The sequence below is a fragment of the Xenopus laevis genome, chromosome 1L (genome assembly GCF_017654675.1).
Source record: "Xenopus laevis strain J_2021 chromosome 1L, Xenopus_laevis_v10.1, whole genome shotgun sequence".
NCBI lineage: Eukaryota > Metazoa > Chordata > Amphibia > Anura > Pipidae > Xenopus > Xenopus laevis.
This window is the reverse complement of record NC_054371.1, coordinates 182,352,833-182,377,471: the sequence shown is the minus strand read 5'-3', so window position 1 is coordinate 182,377,471 and position 24,639 is coordinate 182,352,833. Positions and strand designations below refer to the sequence as shown.

The window sequence follows — 24,639 nt, the reverse complement described above, 5'->3', positions numbered from 1 at the left end:
TACCTGGGGCTTTCCGGATAATGAATCGTTCTATAATTTAGATCTTTATACCTTAAAGGGGACCTGTCACCCAGACATAAAAAGCTGTATAATAAAAGTCCTTTTCCAATTAAACATGAAATCCAAATTCTTTTTTTTTATTAAAGCATTCATAGCTGTTGTAAGCTCATTTAAAAAATCTCAGCTGTCAATCAAATATTGGCTGCCCCTCCTCTATGCCAGAGGTGGGGCAAGCAATTACTTTCACTTTCCATTCAGAACTTACTAGATATCACTTCTCTTCCCACATTCCCCCTCTCTCTTTACCATTTAACTGTGTAATTAGAGCATGGGGATGGACATCAGGTCCTCCATTCTGGTGCACAAACAAGATTCTGAGATGATGCAAGGCTTGTCTTAATAACAGTGTCCACAAAATGGCTCCTGCCTGCTTGCTATAATTATGAGTTCCCAGACCGAAGGAAAAAAGATTCAAATAATTTATATTGTGGAATTAAAGTTCATTTTGCTTGACTAATGCAATAAAATAAGATTTGGAATAATTTTTTGGGTGACAGGTCCCCTTTAAGTCTAGCAGAAAATCAAGTAAACACTAAATAAACCAAATAGGTTGGTTCTGCTTTCAGTAACGATTAAATAGATCTTAGTTTGGATCATGTACAAAGGTACTGTTTTATTATTACAGAGAAAAAGGAAATAATTTTTAAAAATTTGGATTATTTGGATAAAGTGGAGTCTATGGGAGATTGCTTTTCCATAATTCTGAGCTTTCTGGATAACGAGTTTCCAGATAACAGATCCCATACCTGTACTATTATACCATTAGATGGCTATTATGGAAAAATCTTTTGGAAATATTAATTGATATGCTACATGTGACTTAATGTGCACTATAATGTATGCTGTACTGACTGAGGGATTAAACATCATCACACGCTTTGAAATCAGATACCATTTACAATACATACAGATATGATGTACCGTCTTCTACATAAGCCTGACTAATTGCTGCTGTAAGCTTATTATGGACTTCCTCTATGTGTTTAATGCTGCTCATGGTGTATAAATGCTTCTCTTTGTAGTGGTTTATGGTTCCAGTTCTTGGCACTTCCAAGTCTGAAAATCTGCTTGGTGTTAGAGCCTGCTGAGTAATCAGTATTTGGGGTGGGGGTGAAAAATCCTTACGGAAATCCTTCACAGTGGGATCCAGTTGGTGGTATGGATTGGTTTCTGGGGATTTTCTAAGATTATAAAAATCTTTTCTGTTTGCTTGTTTGTTTGAGATATAACCTATCCGATTATACTGGAAGTGCTGAAATTTTCACAAGTGAAGAAAGACTCTCAAACAAAAATGGCTTTTGTGTTTTATTTGTATTTTAATGGTGCCATAGCTTAGAATTGTAAAATGTTATTTATTATTAAAGCCATAGTTACTATAATAAATTGTACAGTGTACAACAGAAGTGGCAACAGAAGCCTGGGCAAAGCTCAGTGATTAAAATATTTGTTAGTCTGATGAATATACAGAATATAATACACTAGAGCTTTGAATATCCTGTAAATTATATAGTTAATAAAGTACCCCCTCTTGTAAATTATAAGGCTATTATAAGGCTATTATAAGTTACCGAGGAGTTTCATGACCATATAAAAACAAGAAGCAGAAGGAGGTAACTTCTAATATCCTCATATTTTGCAACTGGGGGTACTTTATTTATTGTAATACACAAGTTTCAGTGAGTCATGTGACAGAAATGACATCAGAACTCACCATTTCTAACTGATGACATCAGAACTCACCGTTTATAAGGATATAATTTACAAGATATTCATAGCTTTTGTGTATTATATCCTTATAAATGGTGCTTAGTGATGTCATTTGTTAAAAGACTCATTGAAACATGTGTATTACAATAAATAAGGATTATTAGAAGTCACCTCGGAGTTCCATGACCTATAGAAAAACATTTGGCCTTCGGCCTGGTGCTTTTATATGGTCATGGAACGCCTCGGCAACTTATAATATCTTTATATTTTACAATTGGGGGTACTTTATTCACTATATGATTCAGTATCAGACCTGGGTGACAGGGGCCCACCTGGGAACTATAGGGTCCACTTATCATTGTCCTCTTCTGTCTCCAATTCCAACTAGGGGCTGATTTATTAATGCTCAAACCTCCTGTATAATGAAACCATGTGTGAGTTCCTGAACTCACACATGGTTTCTGGATTCGATTATCCAAGCTTGCTCCCATTGTTTTTTTCCAAAGTGAACTTATAAAAAAATAAAAAGCTTGGCAGGTTTTAGGAGTCACACTCTTTTTACATTTTTGAAAAACCCACTTGGGGGGGGGGCTCACCAAAGGTTTGACCCTCAAGGGGGCATGAAACAAAAACGCCCAACATTATAGGGGTTATTTACTAAACTCGATTTGTTTCTGGTTGAGGTTTTTTGGGCAAAAACTTAAATTTTTAGAGGAATAAAAATCCAAAACATTTGTACGATTCTGGTTTTCACTTGATTTTATCAAGTTTTTTTCCAACCAGACTTTTTTGGGTTATTTCATTGTTAAATAAGATAAAATTGTGGCTGGTAGTTAGGTTGAGCTTGGTTTAATAAAAATATGAGATAAATTTGAGTTTTAGTAAATAACCCCCTAACTATTGTAAATACTTTTGTGCTCTGACAATGGTGGTTTGTTTCAACACCAACTACATGCAGCTTTTCAGCAGGGGGTAAGCACAGCTCAACAGAACTGTCAAACTAAGAACCAGGCACTGACACACTTCGTGGTTTGAATACAACTTATGTTCCCTCATTCACTGAATAGATGGGCAATATTTATTGCTGATCCTTACAGTTGTTTGGAAACAGTTAAATATCGACAATTTTGCACTTGTGCAGAAATCCTTGGTAACCAATGACATTTTAAGTGCTGCTATTCTTCCTGCAGCTAGCAGAACCATGCCAATCACTTGTTTGTTGCTGTAGGTTACTGCCCAGGTGCAAATGTTGACACTGTTAGTAAATGAGACGACTTTATAGAGTAAGTATTATATATTGGAAGAAATACTGGCCCAGAGTGCAGGCTTCTGTATCAGTATGTATCTGTTTGGTTCTTCATCCTCTTTTCAAAACCTGCACTTTATATCCCCTTTTTGGCTTCTGTAGTAACAGAAATACAGAACTGGAAATTTACTGTATCTCATGCATAATATGCTAATCAGATATAATCCAGCGTTTGAATCTACTGATTAGTATCATAAATGGAAAGTTGTTGAACCAACATATAAACACTTTGTTTGTAAACACAGCCAAGCTTTTATGGTGTCTTGTGCTGAGTGGAAGTGTGACTAAACCAGTAGGACAGCTGTGCCCCGCTCAGTTTTATTTACTGCTGTTTCTGATCTCTTTCTCTGACAGCTCACTGTGCTGATAAATGTGTCCATGGTCGCTGCATTGCTCCCAACACCTGTCAGTGTGAGCCGGGCTGGGGAGGACCCAACTGCTCCAGTGGTAAGTCTCCAGCTGTTATTGCCTGTCTCCAAATGTTTCTGCTTGTTTGTCCCCTCTGTCTGGGAATGAGTTGAACACTGTGTTCGGACTTTGGCATTTCGACTTTAGCAACGAAACTTGTTCCGCAAGTGCTCTGTAACTGCCTGAGAAATCTATGGTTTGGAACAAAATGGAGAACTTTTTGTGGGCTAAAGCAGTGTCCTCTAGATACTTATGCATACTGCATACTTAATGCATACCTGCTATCATGAATGCATACCTACTATCATCAGTGTATACCTACTATCATCAGTATATACCTACTATCATCAGTGTATACCTGCTATCATCAGTGTATACCTGCTATCATCAATGCATGCCTACTATCATCAATGTATACCTACTATCATCAATGTATACCTGCTATCATCAGTATTTACTACTATCATCAATGTATACCTGTTATCATTCAGGCACATACTGAAAGGCACAACACAGGGCAGTGAAATACAAAATCTTCTGCTCACACGTCTATTTAAGAATATATTAGGTGGAAAATATTGTTGGTTAATGTAAAAAAAGGATTTATTTCCTGGTAAGTAAATATGCATTCTAATAAGTTATACAATAATTTGTTCACTGGGCAGAGGTAGATTAAGACAAAATGGGATCCTAGGCATGAGAGTGATTTTGGGCCTCATTTGTTACAATGTCAATATATTGTGTCTCCAGTAACACATAGAACTAAAAGGATGGGACCAAAAGGAGTGACTGCCCTGTGCCCTACATGACAGCTGTTATTTATAAGAATGGAGAGAAAGCAGAAATAGTAGCAGCGGAATGCAATTGTAATGCTTTGTATAAGTGTTGCCCGACCTGTGCTCTTTACTTGTTTTACTGTACACTTCCCAGCACCAGCTCTTTTGCCCCAACTCTGTCTGCCATTGGTAGAAATAGCTGAAAACTCCCTTAGAGGTTATCACACATGCTCCAGTTTACAATTTATTTGGAAAACTAGGGTCACACAGATAACTAAGTGACCTTGTCTGATCTTGGCTCGCTCTGCTAAGGAGGTTTTGAGGAAGGAAGTTACTGTGATGTTTTCTTGGGCAGGTACCTGCATGTGAATTACAAAGTCCACAAACTATTTCTTGTCTGGTCAAACTTTAGAGCTAACTTATCGTTCGATTCGTAGGATTTAATCGTTCGATCGAACGATTATTCCTATGATCGTTCGAACGAATTGCAGTAAATCCTTCGACTTCGATAGTCGAAGGATTTTACTTCGACGGTCGAATATGGAGGGTTAATTAACCCTCCATATTCGACCAATAGTAAATGTGCCCCAAAGAGTTTCAAAGGCAACATGGTGTATGTAGGATCTCTTAATTCTCTTTTTGCTGGAAAATTGTTATTGCTTGACCTAAGGCTTCACTGGAAAACATTTTAAGGAGCTTTTACACAGCTATAGTGACTGTTACAGAGAGACATTAGCCCTAATGGACCCTTCTCAGTAAATTATTGTTTTTACTGCTGTAGTTCTTTACTCTTTCCTTTACCTTTGCTTAATAATTGAGAATACAACCTTATAATAATCATAATATTTGCTTCCAATTGGGTGGTGTTTTATCCAGCAATATATGTTTTATCCAGTATATCTATCTATATATATATATATATATATATATATATATATATATATATATATATTATATATATATACAGTATATATATATATATATATATATACACAGCCTTGTTTTTATTGTGATGTTCTTTAGCACCTTTTTAAATGTATAGGGACTATCTACTCTAGATGTAACATTTCAGCAGGCTCTAGAGGTATCACTACTGACATTTTGGCAGTTATATTGTGACTGGTGCATATAATAAGCTTCTCTTATGATACCTGTGAAATTCCTAAAAGTGGTATTTTGACTTTTTGTAAAATTCTCTATAAGCTGTACCAAAAAAAACACTACAAAAATGCAGTATTTTTAATCAGATGGGGTATATGAGGCTCCATTATAAAACATTTCCCTTGCTGATATTCATATTGTTTAAATAAATTAATAAAGATTTATTGACCAAACACAATAGGGCAGTCAGTGTAGTCTGAGTGGAGCTGCAATGAAATCATCCCTTGAAGCTACTCTATCAGCTCACCCATCAAACACTATCAGCATCACATATGCTATTTGCAGAGGGTGAAAAGAAGATGTATTTACTATTCTTTTTTGTTTGTGCTGTTAGGGGCAGTAGTTTGCAGAAATCCTCTATGGATAAATCTTCATGGCCTTTCTAATGTGTACATTTCACCAAGGCATATATATTATTCTTTGTGTTGATGCTTCCATGCAAAAAACATATAGAAGATGAAAAAGCATAGAGAAAAGCTACAGCTAACATATCTAAATGCCTACTAGGCAATGACTAGCATGCATTTCTTAATAGACTATTAAGAGAAATCTTTTAATATATTTAGCATGGCTTTACAGAGAATAAACATATTCCCTGCCTCACAGGAGCTTACAATCTAAGCCCCTATTACATGCACAACAGTACATTTTTAAGGAACCAATGAACCCGCCTGTATGTTTTTGGGGTATGCAGGAATTGGGCAGTGCTAAACATTACACCACAGTGTTTCCCATAAAAAGTAAGTATCTCTTGTATATAAGCTGTTTTCTTATTTCATGCTTAGATAGAGGGAGTACATTTTATTCCCTGGCAAAGGCAAAACAGTCAAATTTCAGCAACGAAAACAAATACAGCCCTGTCTTACTATAGCAATACGGCACATAGATGTATAAAAAAAAGTTTCTCCTCCAGCAGCTGCTTCCTATTCTGTCCCAATGGCAACATGGTGCCTAATGGTCCAACACTGTACCTTTCACCTTGAAAAGGCCACAACAACCAAAGCCCCGGTTATGGCGTGTGTGTTAATGGAGAGATTCCTAAAATACACTTTAGAGCACAAGTCTCACAAGACACACAGCAGAATCATTTATCTTTTATCTAGATGGTTTGTTAAAATTTGCAACAATGTTGGCTTCAGATTTTACATTTTTACATATATAAATATATACAGTGTATATAATCATATACATAACATATACATAACATTAGTGGTAAATTCTATTCTATTCTAGCGCCAAGCACCAATCCAAGAATAAATAAATTGGTTGAGCTATTGACATCTGTTATTTGTTGTTGTCAGGCCCTCGGCAAAAGAGGGGAACAGACTGCCCAAAAAATGAATAATGCCCTCTGGAAATATTGTTTTGAGTTTTAAATTAAACTGCCTTGTTATAATTGGACCACACCTGGAATTCTGTGACTTCTGCCAAAAACTGGTCCAGGAAATGAGCCTACCCACTAAGCTTTTTCTTGGATAAATTGCAGCGCCAGTTTGTTCCCCGTAGCAACATTATAAGACTCCAGGAACAGACAACCAAGCCAGGACAATAAACTGCACCCTTGATTTTAATTTATATCTGTACATATATGTAGAGAGTGATATTTTGAGACAATTTGCAATGTGTTTTCATTTTTTATTATTGAAGGTTTTTGAGTTATGTAGCTTTTTATTCAGCAGCTCTTCAATTTGCATCTTAAGCAATCTGGTAACTAGGATGGGCAGTATCTACCTAACCATGGAAGTACACTTAAAGCTCAGCTATAACAAGCAGGAACACCACAGATTTCTAGAAGCCCTAGCTGCATTTAAGATTTAGAGGCCTACTTATCAATATTCAGATTTGTGAAATTTTAGAGGTTTTTTTCTAGTTCAAATAGACTTACATTTTAAATACATTTTAAATAGGCACGGATGTTACCTTAAAAAAACTCTAAGGGGGGTATTAACTAAGACTTAAATTTATCCCATTTATATATTAAAACAAACTTGACATAACTCCTATCCACAAATTTACCTAATTTATCAAAAAATCTGATTGAAAAAGCCGGTGAGTGAAAAAGTTGCAACAAAATTATGCGTCGTGCAACTTTTTTGTTTTGACGCTCGTATCAAGCACATTTTTCGATTTGACATCCGAAAAACTATTTTAACTTTTAGGGGCAGATTTATCAAGGGTCAAAGTGAATTCAAGGGGATTTTCAAAGTAAAAAAATTCAAAGTCATTTTTTTGGATACTTCGACCATCGAATAGGATACTACGACTTCCACTTCAAATTCGATTCGAAGTAAAATAGTTTGAATATTCAACTATTCGATAATCGAAGTACTGTCTCTTTACAAAAACTTCGACTTCAATACTTCGCCAAATTAAACCTGCCGAAGTGCTATGTTAACCTATCGGGACCTTTATAGAGCATTTTTCGAAGTTATTTGAAGTCGAAGAAAAATCGTTCGATCGATGTATGAAATACTTCGAATCGTTCGAACTAACGATTTTTCTTCAACCTCAAATGGCCAAATTCGATGAAAAAAAAACTTTGACTTCGATATTCGAAGTCGAAGTATTCCAATCCAATTCGATGGTCGAATTTCAAAGCTTTTTCTACTTCGAAACTCGACCCTTGATAAATCTGCCCCTTAGTATGTTAATAGAATGGACAGTTCTAAACAACTCTGCTTCGGTCTTTATTATTTATAGTTTTTGAATTATTTGGCTTTTTCTTCTGACTCTTTCCAGCTTTCAAATGGGGGTCACTGACCCCATATAAAAACAAGTGATCTGTAATGCTACAAATGTATTGTTATTACACTTCTTTCTATTCAGGCCTCCCTATTCATATTCTAATTTTGTATTCAAATCAGTGCATGGTTGTTAGGGTAATTTGGACCCTAGCAAATAGATGTCTGAAATTGCAAACTGGAGAGCTGCTGAATAAAAAGTTAATAACTCAAAAACCACAAATAATAAAAAATGAAAACCAACTGCAAATAGTCTTCGAATATCACTCTCTCCATCATACTAAAAGTTATCTTGAAGGTGAACAACCTCTTTAAAGCCTTTTAAGATCATGAAGCCAAGAAACATATTCAAATAGTAAGAAGGACCTCTGCCATTGACTTTTACATGACCTTAACAGGTTTTAGCTGGAGTATTTGTCACAGTTTTGTCTCATAATAAATCGGTTGCACTTTTTTTTCTGCAACTTCTTCGAAATTTTGGCATTAAAAAGCCAGGCCCAAAAAAGTTGAGGTTTAATAAAGTGGCCCCTAAAAATTTGAGATTTATTAAGTGTAAAAACCACAAAACTGTAGCCAACGTTCTAAAGTCAATAGGAGCTGCACTGATCCTATTGGATCTTTTTTAAGCCATTCAGACTTTTTTCCGCTAGTAATTGTAAGAAAAAATTAAAGTTTTAAAGTTTTTTGTATCTTTTAGTGCATTGTACAGTGTTTTTTCCCCATTATATTCAGATTTTTTTTTAAATTACATGGCATGTGCGGTTTCAGAGAAGATGTATTTAATCGTGGCTTCATAAAGCTGTAATACCAATAAAATGTTACCTTTAATAAATTGGCCTCACAAACTTGAATACCTGAAATTCGAGTTTAGCTGCTGAACCCCCCCCCCCAGAAAAACTGTAATTGAATAGTTTAAATTCTGCCTTTTACATGCCAAAGATTTACATTCAAGTTTTTCTAGCCTAAAAACTATTGAAAATGTTTTTTTAAACCATTAATTACATTCATGATTTTTAGTGCAAAAAAAATTGTGAACATTGATATATAAACCTCATGGTGTAATCATTGCTGTAATCAGACAAAACTGTCCACAGAGGGATTTCCAAGGAGATAGAACACCCTCCCCTCTGTCGCAGAGGAATATGATAATTCTCTTTTTTAATAAATATACATATTTTCCTGCTCTCTCTTTTTAATAAATATAATTTTTTTTCACTATTTTATAAATATAAGCAGTCAATTTAATTCCTGCATTATTTTATACTTTGGGACACTTTAAAATGTCATAATATGCTGATAATTTTGTGTTCATAGGAAGGAATTTTGCCCATGCCAATGTTAAGCTTGGTGTGTACTAAGGAGCAAGTCACAGAAAGAAAATAATATTGTTCCCCATGTAGCAGAACATACATAACATGCAAAATTGCAAATGCCACCTTCTTCTATTGTTTCCTGTATGTGTCTCAGTGTTCCATGGGGTACAAGGCTTCCTGGTTTACTAATATATTCTGTCCAAACATAGAGCAAATGCAAAGCAATCATGGGACCAAATAAGTCTTGTATTTAAAATTGTTTAATAAAACCAGTGATACAATAGTATTGTAACTGCTTCCTAGTAGTTCCAAAATGTTGTAATTTTCTAGCAAATATATAATGCCCACCGGGCAGGCTATAACTACCAATATTTGATTCCTTAGCGCTAGTAAAATGTGTGTGCATCAGAAAATAAATTGCGCCTCTGGAAATGGGTGATTATTGACATTAAAAGGATTTGGAGAGCACGCTAAAGGAAAATAACGCAAGATCTTCAAAGAATAAAAAAAGCTACATGTATCTATTGTATGTGCTCTTCATGGCTCAAAAAGCTTTAACAATATAACTGAATAGCCTAGTTTCTTGAATACAGGCTTTTTCTACTATGCAGGACATTGTGCTTGAGTGAACACTTGCCATAGGGTCAGGAAAGCACAAGGAAGAGTAAATGAATCTCAGAGAGACAAAGGTTTCAAAATTAAGATCCACTTCTTTATTAAAGAACCGCATTGCTAATCAGGAGCTACTTTTATGCCATGTACATGCTTTCCTCATTTGAGTAAGGGCACATATTATACAGTTAAAAACACTTGCCATGGAGGCATGGTAATGGCCAAAACCCCTACCCTGAACCCTAAATAGAAGAAAAGGAAAAGCAGGTTACCATGGGTAAAAGTATTTTATTTTAAAAACTATTGGTATTTTACAAATAGCTTTAAAACCAATGGAAATTTGTAATTAATGTATATTGGAAAGTTGCTTAGAATGATTGAGAACAGGGAAAAGTCTCAGAAGTTGCAAAAACCATGACTTTTTCGACTTGTCGCATGATAACTGCAAAATCAAAATCAAAGAATGATCTTCCAGCTGTAAAAGGGGCATCTGCCATTGACTTCTACATGATTTGGCATGTTTTAGCTGGAGTATTTTCTGATTCAGAATTGTTGCAATTTTGATGCATAATAAATTGCGCTTTTTCCCCCACTACTTTTCCAGGTTTTTGGCAACAAAAAGCCTGACCCAAAAAAAAGGTTAGTAAATCGGCCCCATAATAAATCTCCAATTTTTAGAGAAATAAAAAAAGCATACATTTTTAGAGAACAAATACAATTCTTAAAAAAAAAGGAAATCTATTACCCAGCTCTGGTAACACTATAACTTCCAGCCTAAGGGCAAATTGCAAGATGTGAATCCCCCTCCCTAGCAATTTTAAAGTGCTCAATAAAGCCAACATATTGATACTAACTTGCCAGACTCCGTGAATGCTTTGAACAGCGCTCTGTAACGGTAACAGAAGCGTGAAGTGGAAGCCGGCTAGAAGGAGCCGATCTATCGCGAGAGCTGCGGCTTAGCAGGAGCTGGCATGCAAGGGAAGCGCTCCACCATCAGCCACATCGCATTCTTTCGTTTGTAAGGGCAAATTGCACCTTCTGCTGTGCTTTTGTTTTGGCACCTGCAGTGTGTGTTGGGATATCTCATACTTCTGCTAAGTCAGACAGTTTTTGCATTCATTCGGTTTCAGTATCTTGTCAAATGGAAGGAATGGTTACATATCATTTAATTTCAAGTGTGGGTGTAAATGCGGCAAAAAAAAGTAAGAATCTGTAATGTATGTGCAGCTTCTGTCTGTGTTTGAGAGTTAAAAGATGAACAATGATATTAATCATCTTGAGGGAAGAGTAAGTCTCCAAATAGATAAAGTAGATAACCATAATGTGGCTTTTAGCTTTTAAATAATGTTAAAAGTGATAAAGGGGCAATGTAATTTAAAGGAAAACTATACCCCCCAAAATGAACACTTAAGCAACAGATAGTTCATATCATATTAAGTGGCATATTAAAGAATCTTACCAAACTGGAATATATATTTAAGTAAATATTGCCCTTGCCTTGAGTCACCATTTTGTGATGGTCTGTGTGCTGTCTTAGAGATCACCTGACCAGAAATACTTCAACTCTAACTGTAACAGGAAGAAGTGTGGAAGCAAAAGGCACAACTCTGTCTGTTAATTGGCTCATGTGACCTAACATGTATAGTTTGTTGGTATGTTTGCGAGTACAGTGAATCCTACGATCCCAGGGGGCGGCCCTTATTTTTTAAAATGGCAATTTTCTATTTATGATTACCCAATGGCACATACTACTAGAAAAGTATATTATTATGAAAATGGTTTATTTACATGAAGCAGGGTTTTACATATGAGCTGTTTTATGTAATATCTTTTTATAGAGACCTACATTGTTTGGGGGGTATAGTTTTCCTTTAAAGTGCCACCTTGAACCTAATGAACAGACCTTCTATTCCCAAATCAGATTACGTTGCATCCCATCTGACAATGTGTAACCCAAATAAAGGTTTGAATTCAGTTGGGAAGCAGCTGTTGTTATTGCAACCTTTTAAAACTTTCCATACCAAAAAAAAAATTGAACTTTTGTCCCTTTAAAAGTCAATGGACAATGTGACTATATAGAAAATAGGGATGCACAGAATCCAGGATTCAGTTCGGTATTCGGACAGGATTTGGCCTTTTTCAGTAGGTTTTGGGTTTGGCAAAATCTACGTGCATGTTTTGATGCACAGCTTTGTACACACAAGCATTAAAATAATTACAATAAAAAGTATAAATATACAGAGATTAAGTGCCATGTTTTAAGAGACACAATAGGAAGGGGTCCCTGGCTCTCTTGTGTTTACATGTAGGCCAAACAGTGTTACAGCCTGAGGAACCAAAAGGGTGTGTTTTTGTTAATATCCACCATTGGCAGCTAATCATATTTTAGTCACTAAAAAGCAATCCTTGGGCATGTTTTCCATAAAAGGCACAATCATTGTCCTTGCCAGAGCCCTAAATAAGCTTGAGGTTTAATTTCTACATTTCTGACATACTTGTATTTGTGGTTGGTTTTTGCAACTATAACTGTCAGAAGTTATTCAGCTAAATGTGGCTATACTGTATCCCATGGAGCAAGAAAGGGGCCTAGAGATTTAGGAAGTATAAAGGTTTAATGCCAGTAAAAACCACACCCACGCTGGCAGCGCCCCATCTCAATTGCACAGCCATGAGTGAATCATCTCCTGCCCACGGACGGGTGGTTTGGATAATTTATTTGGAACAGCTGAAGCAGCTATCCTGTCTGGCGGTCAGTTTCAATTCCTCAGACTAGGCTGCTCAGAAAGATATTTCCTGTGTCTTAATGTCTGTCACCGGGGTTTTGCTCTAAGTCAAATGCTTACTTCAGGAGACTGTAAAATAAAGTAATAAGAAGGTGTAAAGCGCTGATTTATCCAAGTCCCAGAGGAATGTGTAAGTGCTGCAGGATTCCAACGGCACACAAGTGCAATCACTAGACTGGGTTTCAAAGCTGATTTAGCATGAAGATTATATTAACTCCTCTGTCTAGTCGATATCATAATGATCCCCTTTACCAGTAGGAAGAATTCTTTCTGGATGTCTACCAAAATATTTCTTATGAACAATTAATTTGAAATGAATGAATTACAAAATACCATTCAGTTGTTGCTTCAATTAAAATAGTCATAGTACATGTTATTAACCAAATACTTTAACAGTCCACTGCACCTCTGAACTGAATGTGGACAAACAGCAATATGGCCACTTTGCTGGGGATAATTGTCCCCTGAACATAGGGATTACGTTAAGAAGTCTTAGAAAGCCCACCCAAGCGCCACTTTACCATTTTAACAATAGAATACTTCAAAAAGCCAACACATATGTGTGATAATCACAGTTACTTCAATAACAACATCTTATTTTGAATTTAGGATATCTTCTAAACTAAATGGAAAATTAAATACATTCACCATAAATGCACCTATATCGTTTATTTAAGTGGTTTTCTCCCTGTTATCAAATCAACACATTTTACCTTGTTTAACCCTCTATGTGCAACCTACCATAGAATCTACAGCAGTAGCATAAAAGTACAGGTACAGTATAGGATCCCTTATTCAGAAACCCATTATCCAGAAAGCACTGTAGACTCCATTTTAATCAAATCATTAATTTTTTTAAAAAATGATTTCCTTTTACTTTGTAATAAAAAAACTTGTACTTGATATACAAACTAAGATATAATTAAACACTATTGGAAGCAAACCCAACCTTTTAGGTTTATTTAATGTTTACATGATTTTCCAGTAGACTTGAGGTATGAAGATACAAATTACAGAAAGATCGATTTTCCAGAAACCCCAGGTTCCTAGCATTCTGGAGAACAGGTCCCATACCTGTGACGTTATGGAGATCTAAATTACAGAATGACCCCTTATTTGGAACACCCCAGGACCCAGCATTCTGGATAACATGTACTGTACCTGTACTATTGACTTCAAGTTTCAGCTTTATCTTTAAAATCTATTTTCTATTTTAAGAAATTAAACATTGTCCATGTATGGGGATGTATGGGGATGTATGGGGATTTTGTTTCCAGTTTTAAAGGGCTGAGGTTACCCTCTAGTTTCATTTGACCCATTAATATAGTGTCTTGAAAGCAAATTCCCTTGGATACGGCTATTAGGCTTCTAGTACACAGTAGGTTTCATGCAGTACCCTTGCTGCCACAAGTATGTTCCATTTAAAAGATATTGCTGCTGCCCCTTCCAGAAGCAAAGACCCCATTTAGCATACCCCTCAATTAAACCCCAGCCGGTACAATAACCCCCTTACCCGTTGGCTAGGCAATTTATAACAATTGTTTCTGCATTCCACATTTAATCATTATATATTGATTGGCTAGGCAATTTATAACAATTGTTTTTGCATTCCACATTTAATCATTTGTTTCTACTAGGGATGCACCGAATTCAGGATTCGGTTTAGGATTCGGGATTTTTCAGCAGGATTCGGATTCGGCTGAATCCTTGTGCCTGGCCGAACTGATTTTGAATCTTAATTTGCATATGCAAATTAGGGGCAGGGAGGGAAATCACATGATTTTTCATCACAAAACAAGGAAGTAAAAAAAATGTTTTCCACTTTTTCCTTTCCTGGCCCTAATTTGCATATGTAAATTAGGATTCAGTATTCGGCAGAATCTTTCACGACGGATTCGGCCGGATCCTAAATAGTGGATTCGGTGCATCCCTAGTTTCTACGTTTTACATTTAACCAGTGCTTGCAATGTTCCAGTATGTGTCCATGCTTTTATGTTATGTTTTGGAACATAACCTGATGTATAAAGTGTCTTTTTAATTGATTGGAATATTTTCCTCATTTGAGTAATGTATGTTGCCTGGGTGAGAAGCTCTGGAGTTAGCACCAGAATACTTATGATGTGTGCCTGGGCAAAAGTTAAAGTATTCTGTAATCTGAAAAGAAACAAGAAAAAAAGGATGAAGAAAGAAAAGAAACATGTTCATACCACTATTTCTAAAAGAAAGTATTAGTTGGCTATTTGTGTACATTCATTATTTCCACTACACTCCAATGCCAGATGGCAAGTCATTTTTCCAAATCACGTGTAAGCTAATGAATAGCTTTGGAATGCCATATAATGTGTGGCTGACATCATTTGCCATGAAATGAGGTGCTAAATGAAGTGTGATTTGCTAGTACAAAGGAAAAATAAAGTCCATATTTAATGATGTACAGATGAGCATTGGTCCCTGGGCAGATGTCCCCTTTTTCCCCTGATTCTGCCTATTCATCAGTGTGTTCACCTTTTAATAACTGTTGTTCCTCTCATTGGTGGTTAAAATGCCCTAAAAGCTTATTTCAGTTGTGCAAGTCTGTCACTGCCAGTGTCTGCCATTAGCATTGTGTTTCCCATGCTTTGCTATGGGAAGTGTTCACAGACAAATTTTGTATTTTATCAGTACAGTTTTATAGTTAGAGCCAGTGTTGGTCTGGGGGGCTAAGGGCCCACCAGGGTTGCTACTTCAGGGGCCCCCACCCCAGCCGCAAAGCCCCCTTTGAACCTCCACCCCAGCTGTAACCCCCCAACTATAAAAAAAAAAAATATCTAGGATCAAATAATTTTGCTATATAAAAAGAAAATGTGAAGTTTCAGAGTCCATCAAGTTTATCTGCATCTTTTTAGCTAGGCACCAAAAAAGCAAACTGGCATCTACTAATGCGCTTGCACCTATATACACATTTCAGTGCGTAATGCCTACACTGACACCAGTGCAACTTTGTATTGGATCTATGAAACAGGCATATGCATTGAGTGCAAAATTTGCATGACCCACTACTATGGTGAAATGATAGATACAAAGGTTGTATCATGGGTAAAGAACAAGGCAAATTATACCAATTATTTTGCACAAGGTTTCTAAACGAGCCCTATAATTTCTTATTTGTTTGATGCTGGCAGCCAGATCTTTTTAATGATGGGAAAGAACAGCACAAACCAAACCATCAACTAAACAAAAAGCAGCTGTCTTGTGGCTACTTTGCTTCTCTGAAAACAAGCCGAAATACAGCATTTTAATCACATTGTATTGTAGGGAGTGCAAACCTGCTTTACAGTAAAGCATTCAAGCATACACGTTTATCCCTTGATGAACAGCTTACGATAGCTTATATAAGGCTGATGCCATTAAAGCATTTTTGTAGACATGATGCTCATTAGATGCTCACTCGGTTTTCCATTTATCAACAGCTTGTGATGTTGACCATTGGGGGCCACATTGCAGCAGCCGTTGTCAGTGTAAAAATGGCGCCTTGTGCAACCCCATTACTGGAGCCTGCCACTGTGCTTCTGGCTATAAGGGCTGGCGATGTGAGGAACGCTGTGACCAAGGGACTTATGGGAATGATTGCCAACAAAAGTGCCAGTGCCAAAATGGAGCAACCTGCGATCACGTAACTGGTGAATGTCGATGTCCTCCCGGTTACACTGGGGCTTTGTAAGTATTTGAAAATTCAATTAACATATGTAAAAAGTTGAATGCATTGCTGAAATGAAAACTAACAACTCTAGTTATAGAATGTGGGCTAATGATCAGATCAAACGGAGCTGGAAGTAGTGTCCCATCTTTCAAAACAATAAATCCCTGTACCTGTAATCTCTAACTTTTGCTTTGGGACTAGCTATCTGAATTATAAAATTGTGTTTATCCAAAACACAGGGATAAACAAGTACATATGCTCAGTATGTATTTAATTGTTTCATATCCTAAGCAAACCCCATGCAAGCTATTATTACTGTAATGATCTACTATATAATACAATATAAGTTTGCAAATTTTTACCAGGTCTAGTAACACATAGCAACTAACCAGATGTTTCATATCCTACTTATAGATCTCTGTGGATTTTTAGATCTTGTTTAAGCTTTAAAACACACTATTAGGGTAATGTCATAAAAGATGCAACGACTGCTAAGGGCCTAGATACTCATAGAAACCAGTGAGCAGATAACATTCACTGGTCACCTGTTTGAAAGCAAAGTCTGCTTGGCTGCTAAAAATGTTTCAAAATATTTCAATATTTTCCTGGGTTTACTTAAGCTTTGATCAACTGAATTTATGAATATTGCAAGCTTGAGAACTAAAAAAACTGTACTGTATGATATAGCATGTCATATTATCTTGACGTTTTTGCCCTTCCAGCTGTGAGGACCTTTGTCCTCCTGGCAAGCATGGCTCTCAGTGTGAAGAAAGATGTCCATGCCAGAATGGGGGTGTGTGCCATCATGTAACTGGAGAATGCTCCTGTCCTGCCGGCTGGATGGTAAGTCACATGGTCTAATTAAGTTAGTTTTTGCCTAACTTGGCATCTACAAGGTGATCAATAAAAAATAATTAACTTATTTAGTCAATAACCCTTTTTCAATCATGCTGAATGACCTTTTGCAAACTAATTAATTAGGTGACACAATATAACAGAGTGCTTTCCTAATCCCCACATTCCCTCCAGGGTTTGCACTATATTTACAATTAGGCTGGTCAAGTTATATTTCCATTCACAAAGTAATTTCTAAATTGCAGATGTTTTCATTTTTCAGATTTTATTTCAGAGCAAATTGTATTTAATGCTGAGCTTCATGTGACTGTATTTTCGTTGTTATTGCCCATATATTATAAATGAAACATCCAGCACATACGTAATTTTCAGGGTGAAGGGAATTCTGGGTGACATCAGAAAGGAAGGATAGCACTGACAAATCAGCAGATAAATCAAAAAACCTTGTGGGAATCAGTTGATCCGAAACACTTTTCAGATAAATCCAAACAATCAGCTAATCGGTCAATCAGTGCTGAGGGAGGTGCAAAAAGTTTCAAATCTTTCCCTAATAAAGCATATTTTATATTATAATACTGATAAAGGAATAAACCTCAGATGAGTTTGTTATGTTATATTGGGCTATATATTCATACTAAACAATTAGGGGGCTCACTGATGCTCTCTCTAAACTTTCTGCTATTCTCCCCTTTTTTGTGGAGTGCCAGGCAGTTTAACCTGCATTTTGGGCAGCACTGGGTTGGCAGTGAGACTAGCCAAGCTTACATTTGTACATTAGCTGTGGGCAAAATGCCTCATAACTTATCAAGTCAAGTGCAAATTATAATTAGATGCAGTCACAGTTCTCAGGTTTCCACATATACTGTTAATTCAATTTAGGGCACAGTCTGTGGCCAGCCATGCCCTGAGGGCCGCTATGGGAGAAACTGTACGCGGGAGTGCCAATGCCACAATGGAGGAACATGTGACTCTACTACAGGGAAATGTTACTGCAGTCCCGGATACAATGGAGAGCGGTGAGGAAAACCCCATCTGTGCCTTCTTGTGTTATGTGCTGAGCTGGGGCCAGGGTCACTTTGAAATATATCTTATGATATTTCCCAAAATATGTCCTTGAACTTGGTACAAGGACATACATATTCTCGGCTGTATTTGTATATTTGTTGGAAGAAAAGCACTGAACCTGCCACTGCTGCCTGACGTTTTCCTGAATAGGAAATGTGTGGCAGCAGTGGTAATGGGGACTTAAAATGCTCATTACAGCTATTTTGGGCTACCAGTGCCAGTACTTTTAGCAATTTAAAGGAAAACTATACCCCCAAAATGAATACTTGAACAACAGATATCTTATATAAAATTAAGTGACATATTAAAGCATCTTATCAGACTGAAATATAAATTTAAGTAAATCTTGCCCTTTTACATCTCTTGCCTTGAACCACCATTTTGTGATGGTCTGTGTGCTGCCTCAGAGATCACCTGACCAGAAATACTACAACTCTAACTGTAACAGGAAGAAGTGTGGAAGCAAAAGACAGAACTCTGGCTCATGTGACATAACAAGTATAGTTTGTTTGGTATGTTTGTGTGCACCCTGAATCGTACGATCCCAGGGGGTGGCCCTTATTTTTTAAAATGACAGTTTTCTATTTAGGATTAACCAATGGCACATACTGCTAAAAAAGTATATTATTATGAAAATGATTTATTTACATAAAGCAGGGTTTTACATATGAGCTGTTGTATGCAATATCTTTTTATAGAGACCTACATTGTTTGAGGGGTATAGTTTTCCTTTAAATATGGAATTGCACCAGTAAGTAGATAGAGTGCTGACTCAATGGAAGCTATAAACTACAGGCGTCCTTGCTTGCACAGCGTGCATCATTCACATCAGTAGGCATAATATGTGCAAGATATGACAAGCAGCAACCATTTTGCATGGTATTTTAGCACGTGCACATATATTTGTGTCGTTGTTTGCAGGTGCCAGGAAGAGTGTCCGGTCGGCTCATATGGAGTCAATTGTGCCCAAACGTGTCAGTGTTTAAATGGTGGCAAATGTTACCACATCAGTGGTGCATGTCTCTGTGAACCTGGTTATACAGGGGAGCGATGTGAGACAAGACTGTGCTCTGACGGGATTTATGGGATGAAATGTGACAAGAAGTGCCCTTGCCATTTCCAGTATACACAGAGGTAAGAGATGAATGATGTATATTGCTGCACGGGTAATGGTATGTAGCCTGATTGCCAAGAGATTACCACCACTGAAACTTGATGAGCTCCGTCCTCATTAATTAAGCCTGGCTTTAATTGCAGTTTACGTTGTGGTATGATAAACATTCTCACATTCACATTCTTACATTTAGCCCTGCATAGCTTCACTGCAGATTTTAAGACTGAAGGGACTCTATCGGAAATTAATTCAGAATATAGTAACAAAACTGTCATCAATGTGATGTATGGTACTGTAGAGTACCGGAGCAATCAATTTCAATTCCTGTTGGCTAGGGGGCTGCACACCACCCACCCATTTTGTATTGATGCATTTTGTCCCAGACAGATATTAAAAAATATATAATACAGTGAAACCTCAATTTTACATAACCTAATTTTAAGTTTTCCTGTATATTGTTTGGTCCCACCAATTTATAATGCATTTCTGCTGGTGCTTTCCACTGGGACCCATGAGGCCCTAATTAATGAGCAATTTCAACATATATTGGTAAAAAAAAATCTCTGGATATGTTGGGGGCCCTAAAATTAATTTGCTGTGGGCCTAGTAACATCTAGTTAAGCCACTGGTCACGAGTCAACCTTTTTTTCTGTTTTGGCAGAATCATACTGTTTGACTGGACGAAATGCTTATTTGGTTGCTGGACAGGCAGTCGGTTATTGAAACTTATTAACCACATGGCCAAACTGACAACCAACCAAAGTATAGAAAGAGGTTGGCTATTTATAAAAAAAAGTTGGCAAGCCCTTTGTAACCATCTTAAAAAATGAATAGGGGGTAAGAATTGAGATACTGTACCTACCGTGCCCTTTCCTAATCATGATTTCAAGGAGGTTATTAGTTTGTGTAAATAGCAAGCAAAAGGAATAATCCTCAGATGTGAAAACCCTCACAGTTATTGACTTTAGCTGCAGTGATAAATCATTTGCCAGTCCAATAGTTAATGCTCTGCTGGCTAATTTCACTGTTAACTGACTGACCACTAATTCCAGAATCCTACCCTCAAGCATTTCTGGAAGTGGGCAAAGCTGTGAGTTTCCACATTATGCCTGACTAGAGAGAGAGAAACGGCCTATAGTTCTTTATAATAATTCCTGTCATATCATTCTGACCATTCAGAAATATTCCTGGAGTCGATTACTCATGTTGATTGAGAACTCCACCGATCATTCTGACGGTCATTTATTATTTAACACTTGGATATGTCAATTGCTGAGTGTAAAATGAGGTACATAAATGAATTATGTATATATCAGGCGTTAGATTATACACATAAATGATAGTCCATGTATAGCACATATGACTTTTCTCAAAAGACATTCAGGTATTTACCTTTTTCCCAACCCCCCCCCCTTTTGATTGATAATAAAGCATTATCTGACAAGTTATTTCTAGATGTATGTTCTTTCAGTCAGTTACTGTAAAATTGCCTTCCCAGTTGCCTCCTATTATCCTTTAGCTCTGGTAAAATAGAAAAATAGCAATTCACCCTTGGGATTTCCCCATAAATACCATGAAATATATAGGCTTGCTATCTACAGAGCTACATGCCAGCACTTGCAAGCCTAGATCCCTAGCAGTTGTCTCATGGAACTGCAGATATTTGAAGAGGTGGATTTTGTATGGAAAAAAAAACTATTTCCACAGATACCATTGTCCAAGTGTGAGATTTTGGGCATGTTTAAGTATGTAAGGACCATTCCCTTAATTTTAAAAACACGAATTTAGGACTCACTTGTACCTTTTGGTCTTGATAGGGTTACCAGATCATCCCTTTGCAAATTGGATGCATGGATGAAGGATTTGTGTGCAGTCATGTATCCAACTTGCAGTGAGTGTATTCAATAAGTGTCCTTTTTTAAAGGGGTGAGATGGTAACCCTATGTGCTGAGGACAAATAAGTATGTTATTTTCTGTTCATAACTAATTTCAGAGTTTGCAGGGAAAGAGTTTATGGAGCTTTAGTGAAGATAAGGACTGCAACCCTGTAACAGCTTGGTTTTATATAGAGCTCAGCTCCTTCTGCTCTTATGGACCCTGCTCTTCAATCTGTCTGACTTGGGTGGCCCTAACAGGAGCATAAACTCACACTGGCATAGCTATATGGGCCATAATCAGGCAAACCTTGGGGAGGGTGGCTACATTACAAATTTAGAGCTCAAAAGAGCAATTAACTTTCGGTATTCTGTATATATGAGTATAAATACAAGTGCTTAGAGAGTCAGGCAGGTGACAAACTGGGATTACCAAAACTTCAGATCTCTAGGTAAAAGGCTTATCTGATAAATCGGGGGCAACCCTAATTTATAAATGTGTTGATGGTCAGGCTTGTGGGATTGCCAGTAAAGCCAGGGAGGAGCTTTGTGGTTTGCAGACTAAGATATGTACAGGCGACAATAATGTCGATGATGTTAAATGCCTACTAGCGAGTCACAAATATGATTATTGTATTATGTAAGAGTAACAATTGCAGGATATTTATAATGCACTGTATTACAGGGTTTTGCATACAGTATCTGATATATTATTCAGTATGAAATATTAACTAGTACAGGTATGGAACCTGTTATCCAGAATGCTTGGGACCTGGGGTTTTCCAGATAAGAGATTTTTCTGTAATTTAGATCTGCATACATATGGGGGATTATTTATTAAACTTCAATTTTTTATCTGGTCGATTTTTGGGACGAAAACGTGAATGTTTTGAAATTTATTATACCCCAAAGAAACTGCAAAAAGTCAGAATCCGAAAATCTGCCATCGCGGTCATGTAAAAGCCAATGGCAGATGTCCCTTTTACAATTTCGAGATATTGTGATCTGCGCTGTGTTTTGTCCGATAATCCAAAAATTTTGGGGTATTCGGATGACAAAATCATGTGATTCAGGCAGGGCCGGAACTAGGGATCGGCAGAAGAGGAACCTGCCTAGGGCGCAATGACAGGGGGGCGCTGGGCAGGTACCTCCTAAACTATCTTCTGCCTACCCATAGTCTGTTATCACAGCTCTCCGGAGGCCGGCCGGCCGGGCCGAGCCCTGGATTCAAATCCGAAAGATTCATACAATTCAAGTTTTTGCTTGATTTTATTGAGTCTTTTCCAGACCCGATCTTTTTTAGTTATTTTTTTGATGGGCGTTTGGTTGATCTTGGTTTAATAAAAAGATGAGATAAATTCGAGTTTTAGTAAATAACCCCCTAAGTCTCCTTAAAAATAAACCCAATAGGATTGTTTTGCAATCTTAGTTGGGATCAAGTACAAGGAAAATGTTTTATTATTACTGAGAAAAATAAATTCAATTTTAAAAATCTGATTTGATTAAAATGGAGTCTATGGGAGAATGCCTTTCCATAATTTGGAGCTTTCTGGATAACAGATTTTAAACCTATAGTAAAAAAACTGTCTCTAATCATTGAGGCAGTTCCAGTTTCCTTGGTATACCTCCCATACAGAATGTTAATTCCAAGGACGCCTAGAGGAGACTTTACTGCTGTGTCTGACAGAATATACTCATAAAACAGCCTTCCCATTGACAGTACATTTGATTTGGTTCTTAAAACCTGCCTTGTAGTGCAAAGGGAGGATTCTGCCAGGGAAAGTGGGACAAAGTATCCTATTGTGTTGGCCTCCTCCTTAGCATGTTTCTTTTAGCACAGCTGACCATGTCAGTTTGTTATGTAGCAGCAGCTGTCCTGATTGCAGATTCAATGGGGCTGCTGTTTCAGGTAGGGACAGATGGTCTCATAACCAGGTACGGGATGTAGGCTTCTGGCCTTTATTGCAAAGGTCAGTACATTAACAAAAGTAATGTTCTTTCCCATGTGTCTAACTGTACAGAAGGTGAAATCATTAGCTGGCACAGAGATTTTCCCTCTATCTGCTTCCCAGTTAGGGTTATCTTTTGTACTCAGCTCGGCCAGTACTAACAACATGCCATGACAACGTAATGACTTTTTAAAAATGTGTTTTAAAAGATGTTAAAATTAAACTTAAAATGTTTTTAATACTAGTTAACAAAGGGTTTCTGCTATGGATTTTGATTACTTCTTATTACTTAGGGCATCTCCCTTAACATAACTGTTCTACAGGCATCAAAGTGTAAACTTGGTACCTATGTAATCTCGGCCACAAATATTTGGCCATATTCTAGCTGTATAAAATCAACAGATACAGTACTTTAATATTCCCCTCTCCAGTAATATTCTCCCTCCTGCACTAACACAGCTGTAAAATAAATAGAAAGAATAGAATAGAAAGATCAATATTAATTTAATAAAATAATGAAATGTTTTCAAAATTATGTTTCTTAAATAATAAAACAGTACCTTGTACTTGATCCCAGGAGGCAGCAAAAAGTGGAACAGATGGACGGGGCTAGTAGAGTTTTTGCAGAAATTTTCAATAAAGTAACCAGAAACAACTTTTTAAAGCACATTCCTTTTATATCTAAAACAGTTTAATGCACTGGTACATTCTTGTTTTTTTTACATAATATGTCTCCTTTAAGGAAACACCCTATATCTGGAAAACCCCTGGTCCAGAGCATTCTGGATAACAGATCCCATACCTGTATAACAGTTTTGATTTTTAACAGTGTCTGAAGCCTTCTTTTGATAACCCTTTGCTCATTATTTGCATTCCCAGGCCTGGACCTTTGTGACTTTCTACATTGTCTAATTTACTAGTGATTTAGTGCAAACACATGAGGGCTCATTTGCTGAATAAAGACCTCTCTGATCTCTAATGTTAGTAGTCATGTTATAGTGCCACTGGCCGTTTGGTAGTAAATACACTGTCAGATTTTGGCTGCAGACTACCATTGGCCTTGAATGCAATCTATTTCTGATGGGTTTGCTTAGCCCCCTCCACATTTAGTTGAATTAAGTAACACAGTGACTATAAGCAAAAGCAAGTGAACAGTTTTAGCATTTGCCTTTTCTGTTCTGATGCCCCAAAGCTTCCACTGCATGAATTACTGCAGAACAAAGTAAAGATAATGTT

General features: G+C 36.9%; 1 protein-coding gene across 1 annotated transcript in view; it reads left to right on the top strand.

Annotated features, from left to right (window-relative positions):
* megf10.L (multiple EGF like domains 10 L homeolog) overlaps positions 1–24,639 on the top strand; it is a 73,882-nt gene that overhangs the window by 27,293 nt on the left and 21,950 nt on the right. Inside the window, exons 5-9 of the mRNA XM_041568165.1 lie at positions 3,428–3,520; positions 16,317–16,563; positions 17,269–17,389; positions 18,281–18,417; positions 19,388–19,600. Coding sequence (XP_041424099.1) covers positions 3,428–3,520; positions 16,317–16,563; positions 17,269–17,389; positions 18,281–18,417; positions 19,388–19,600 — 811 coding nt within the window. The remainder of the gene's footprint in view (positions 1–3,427; positions 3,521–16,316; positions 16,564–17,268; positions 17,390–18,280; positions 18,418–19,387; positions 19,601–24,639) is intronic.